At 36.1% G+C, this 6,000-nt stretch overlaps 1 protein-coding gene across 1 annotated transcript in view; it reads left to right on the top strand.

Moving 5' to 3' along the window:
* LOC117435723 (junctophilin-1-like) overlaps positions 1-3,390 on the top strand; it is a 45,622-nt gene extending 42,232 nt beyond the window's left edge. The window contains exons 5-6 of the mRNA XM_034059097.3: positions 2,878-2,974; positions 3,188-3,390. Coding sequence (XP_033914988.3) covers positions 2,878-2,958 — 81 coding nt within the window. The 3' untranslated portion in view covers positions 2,959-2,974; positions 3,188-3,390. The remainder of the gene's footprint in view (positions 1-2,877; positions 2,975-3,187) is intronic.
* The last annotated feature ends 2,610 nt before the right edge of the window (positions 3,391-6,000 follow it).

Here is a 6,000-nt window from a genome sequence, read left to right on the forward strand (position 1 = left end):
AAAACTGAAATATCTTGCTTGCATAAGTATTCAACCCCTGTGCTGTGGAAGCTCCCAGTTTACACCGATGAAAGAAATTGCCCTAACGAGGACACAATTACCTTACCATTGGCCTCCACCTGTGAACCATTAAAGTTGCTGTCACATTTTCTGGATAAAAACCCCACTGTTGAAGGATCATTGGTCAGGCTGTGCATCTGAAGGAAAATGAAGACCAAAGAGCATTCTACAGAAGTTAGAGATAAAGTAATACAAATGCATAGATTAGGGAAAGGGTACAAAATAATATCCAAGTGTTTGGATATCCCAGTGAGCACAGTTGGATCAATAATCAGGAAGTGGAAGCTGCATCACACCACCCAGGCACTGCCAAGAAAAGGCCGTCCCTCAAAACTCAGCGCTCAAACAAGAAGGAGACTTGTGAGAGAAGCCACAGAGAGGCCAACAATCACTTTGAAGGAGCTACAGAGTTCAGTAGCTGGGAGTGGAGTAATGGTGCACCAGTCAACCATATCAAGAGCTCTGCATAACACTGGCCTGTATGGGAGGGAGGGTGGCAAGAAAGAAGCCATTACTCAAAAAGTACCATCTGAAAGCACGTCTGGAGTTTGCCAGAAAGCATGAGAGTGACCCAGCTGCAATGTGGGAAAAGGTTTTGTGGTCAGATGAGACCAAGATAGAGCTTTTTGGCCAAAACTCAAAGTGCTATGTGTGGCACAAACCTAACACTGCCCATGCCTCAAGGCACACCATCCCTACAGTGAAGTATGGTGGTGGCAGCATCATGTTGTGGGAATGCTTCTCATCAGCAGGGACTGGGCATCTTGTTAAAATTGAAGGAAGAATGGATGGAGCAAAATACAGGGAAATACTGCAAGAGAACCTGCTTCAGTCCGCTAAAAAACTGAAGCTTGGGAGGAAATTCACCTTTCAGCAAGACAATGATCCCAAGCACAAGGCCAAAGTAACATTGGAGTGGCTCAAGAACAAAAAGGTGAATGTCCTACAGTGGCCCAGTCAAAGTCCTGATCTCAATCCCATTGAGAATCTGTGGCACTATTTGAAAATTGCGGTCCACAAGCGTCGTCCAACCAACCTGAACAACCTGGAGCAAATCTGCCAAGAAGAATGGGCCAAAATCACTCCGACACTGTGTGCAAAGCTGGTACATACTTACCCCAAAAGACTTAAAGCTGTTATTGCAGCGAAAGGTGGCTCTACCAAATATTAATGTGTGGGGGTTGAATACTTATGCAAGCAAGATATTTCAGTTTTTTATTTTTCTTAAAAATATTTCCCAACATAAAACCAATGTCACCTTACAATAATTGATTTTGAGTTTCAGTGTTTTAAAATAAAATGTCAAACAGAACGAAATTTCAATGTACCATTTGTAATTCAGTAATATGAGATAATTGGTCAGGGGTCTGAATACTTTTGCAAGGCACTATGTATGTATGTATGTATGTATATATATATATATATATATATATATATATATATATATATATATTAACTTTGAAAAGGAAAATGATTTAATTTCTTTTTTGGTTTCTTGAGGGATTTTTTTTTTTTTTTTTAATCTGTATAGTCTTTTGTCTGTATTGGAACCATTTTGTCTGTTTGAGCTTTACACCCCTGCTAGACAAAGAAGCTACTGTTGTACTGTGCTTCTTTTTTTCTTGTGCCAGTGTCTTCAAATTCAGTTATCATTTCCTTGTTTTCGTTAAAATAAAATAATCTATTTGCCAATATTAGAAATATGTCTCATACACACCAACTGTCTACTTTAATCACCACCCCAATCACAATAGACAACTGAAATCCCTAATAACCAATAAATACATGGGTTCTCGGAAAACCCCCAATACACACACACTTGTATTATTTACAAAACAAACAGAACACAAACAAACAAATGGTTTAAACAAAACCAATCAAAAACACTGATAAACAAAACAGCACCCAAGCACAGCTATCACGGTGCATTCTTTCTTTCTTTCTTTCTTTCTTTCTTTCTTTCACACTGTTCAGGCTTGGCAGCTCCTTCACTGAACTCACTGAACAAACATTTCCTTTGTCTCCTTTAATACCAAGGTCTGACTGACAATTAATCATTCAATCGTTACTTGCCCACATTCCACACTTTAAATTCATAAAATAATAATTTAACAATGAACCATTTAAAATAAGTGGCTGTGCAAAGGTGGCCATCTCGACCCCAGGCTGTTCCTCCGCACCAGAACCAAGATGTCTGACAGCCACAAAACACACAAATGCAGAGACTCTCTCTCTCTATATTGTACTTCAGTACTTCCTCTTGATGGTGACAGTATAAGTGTAAGAAAATGTATGGGTTCCTATGACACTCCCTGAAAATAGAGCTGCACTAAGATGTTACAATAGAAAAACAGAAGCAACAAACCAGCTTTCATCTATCAAAGTATTTTATATGTAGCAGGTTATTAAGTGCTAGCGCCAAAGCTTATCGTGTCTGCTAGAGCAAGAATAGAAGCATATTCACTATGCGAGTGTGCACATCCATTGTAAGCAGATCACAGATCTGCTTTAAATAACCTATTGTCACACAAGAGGCAGGCTAGTCCAGTGGTTAGTGCTGAGGACTGAGCAGCAGAATGTTCTGGATTATTCCAGCATTTACATTAGTTTCTATTTAGCCACTGTGTTTTGCCTCAATTGGTAAATCCAGAACAAATAATATTGATTATAAAATGTTCAATGCTGTGGATTGTGAACAGTAATATAATCACATATAGTCAAATATAGAATTTAGTTTGATGAATATGTCCAGGATATTATACATGTTGTTGCAATTGTTAAGAAGTGTTTTAACAACTTTTATCTTGTAATTTGCAGGGTCCTAACTCAATTTTGGTTGCCCTTGTTATGCTGTTGAATATTGGTTTAGCAATTCTTTTCATCCATTTCCTGACTTGATGGAACAATAGCTCAGGTAAGGATAATCATCCTATTCAATGTGAGGTTTTCTTCAACTTAAAATTACTTTATGATCATCCTCTTCGTGTTCATGTTCTGTCCTTTTGTAATATTGTATATACTGTATAATAATAGTTAAAAAAAGTTATATTCCCTAATTATTATTTAAGCTGTGCCTGAGTGTGATTCAACATAATTACTTAATGATCTAACTGTTTTGACCCTTCAGTGAAGTCATGAAAACTAGAGGCGTTAGCCCCTAAATATCGGCACCAGTCATACTCTCAGACACAGGCAAAGGAGGATTGGAATTAGTGAAGCACAGGAGATGAGACATGGAACTTTCAGTCAGCGGCTGATGAGTTCCGTGGCGATGATATGTGGCTCTTTTGGGTTCTCTGAAAGCTGAAGCAAGCAGCCATGTTTGGGGATTTGGGGTGTGGGGTGTGGGGTGGGGGTGGGGTGGGGGTGATCTGCTGATCCAGCCTAACCACTGAAGTGCATGGCTACTCCATCTGTTCTGACAGAGTGTGACTTAACTGGAAATGAAATGTACGGAGATGCACTTTTAGTTGATGGAAGTGAACAGCTGCCTTACTATTTTACCATCTGACGTTTTAGTGGGGAGATGGGAAAATGGCTGCCAGAGGAATGTGCTCAGAGGACTTTGCTGCAATGGGAGCAATTTCCAGTGTTCACTCTTATCTCACTAGAAGAAATATACCTGTTTAGCAGCATCACTCACCAGTCTTATTCCATTACCTCTGCTGCTGCTTCTAACGTCTCCAATGTTGTTGTACGAGATTCTGTTTTACATGCAAGTGCACAGTTCATTATTATTTTTTTGTTTTTGTTTTTCTCTATCATAAAAACCTTTTGTTTGATGTATAATCAATTGATACCACTCAACCAAGAGTTCCTTTTTCATTTGCTGTTGGTAACAAAATAATAATAAAAAACAACTTTACACTGTAATACAAAAGGTGCATTAACAGGTTTACAGACATCGTTACACAACATTACGGAAATTTGACAAACAAAGGGTTTATTGTTTCTTCATAATTTTGACTATTAGAAATTGTGTTTGTGGCATTTGTTCATCACATTACATAGAAAGCAGAAAGCATAATCTAACTAAAGTGAAATCCGAGGAACATAAAGGGTTGACTTGTTTGGTTTGCTTGTTTGACTGTAAATATTTGTTGTAGCTAGTTGGAACACATGAATTTAATAACTTAATACAGTTATAAGTGTTAATTTATGTATTAATTTTTTTTTTTTTTTTTTTTTTACTTATGACATGATATTATAAAATAATCGACTATGTGCATGGGATATTGTTAACTACTGACAATCATGTCTACTTCCACTACTACTGCACCTTTGATCTACGAAACGCTGGTAGGCAGGTAGAGGAATTACTGTACCCCTGTCACTGATATACCAGCAGTTTAATAACTGCATGTTTGCATGTTTGTGTGATTGGAAAATTCAACAAGCTGTATTAAATTAACATCATGGAACCTTGTGTTGAATACATTCAGGTAGAGCATTTAAATCTTTTAGAATGAATGTTAGGATTGATGCCTTTAGTCTTTAACAGTTTTACTGTTTACCTCAGCAAAAAAAAAAAAAAAAAACTGAAAAGGGTTGGAATGTTTGTCTTAATGCTGTAGTTTTTAAAAGTCTGTACAAGTTTTAAATGTGCCATTTCATTGTAACTGTTGTATTCTCTGTTGCTGGTACAGCATGTTGATTTTATTTCTTTTGAAACAAAATGTATCTGGTGTGATTATTGATGTAGAGAGTAGTGTGTGTGTGTGTGTGTGTGTATATATATATATATATATATATATATATATATATATATATATATATATATATATATATATAAACAATTAGTTTAAAGTATTATTTGAAAAGCAAAGGGCTTGAAAAAGATATTGTTTGATATTTATTGCAATTAAATATTACTACCTGGTAGTGCAACCGGTTTGTAAAGATGTGCTTAGTATGCATGGTATATATTAAAACAAAGTTTTTCATAAGTGCACTAAAGTTTTGCAAAAACAAACAGGCCTGAATCGTCTGTATAAGTCAGGCGTGTGTTATCTGAAATGAAGGGATTTCAGAGCAGTAACACCGCAGTGTTTTTTGCAGAAGTATGTTGAGAATCCTATGTGTGACCTGTGTGGAATGAAGAAGAGAGCAGAAACAGCAAATGAAAAAAAAGGGGCAACTTACATGTTTTAACATTAACTGTGCTTCAAATGAAGAAATCAGCCAAACTCTTAAACTTTAATAAGTACAAATGTAACAAGAGTTTGCTATTTGTAAGGGAGATGTCAAATTGTTTAAACCTTTTCCCCCAACAGAGCTTTATGTATGCTGTTTGTTTTCTTTAAAAAAATAGCTTTTATAGGCTGTAGTGGTTAAGGGTTAAAAATAAAAAAGACAACTATTTGGAATGTTTTTAAACTAAAATAAGCATGTCAGTATCATTTCTATATAGTTTATATACTATTTGTAAGCATTTTTACAGAGCACAATCCAGAATCTGTTGGTATTTTTCTAAAATGTGCACAGCTGTATTTTAAAATTTTAAAATAAACTGTTTGTAATTGGTTTATGTAATATATACTACATTTTGGACAGCACACTGCTGCCGATAAACTTCTTAAAGTGTTGCTTGTTTGAATAATAATATTAACAATAATTTTAAAAAGTGTACTGCTGTGAGTGAGCTCAGCTGTATGAGTTCTGACATTTCTAGCCCCTCAAACTCAAACTTATTTTTTTCTGTACAGTTTTCAGAGCTGTATTTCCAGAAATAAAAAGAGTTCATACTGTGTGCTCTCCTGTTATTTATTTTCACTTTATCACTTTCAAACATCATGGATCAGCTAATGCAAGGCATGCAAATCTACAATGCTACTCAGCCCTGTCCCTGATAGAAATCCTATATTTAAAGTGGGCTGATTGTTTGTTTTGAATTTGAGGACTTGCTTTAGCTGAGGTGATCAGGCCTTTCTAACTTTAGAC

The sequence above is a fragment of the Acipenser ruthenus genome, chromosome 3, assembly GCF_902713425.1.
Source record: "Acipenser ruthenus chromosome 3, fAciRut3.2 maternal haplotype, whole genome shotgun sequence".
Classification (NCBI taxonomy): Eukaryota; Metazoa; Chordata; class Actinopteri; order Acipenseriformes; family Acipenseridae; genus Acipenser; species Acipenser ruthenus.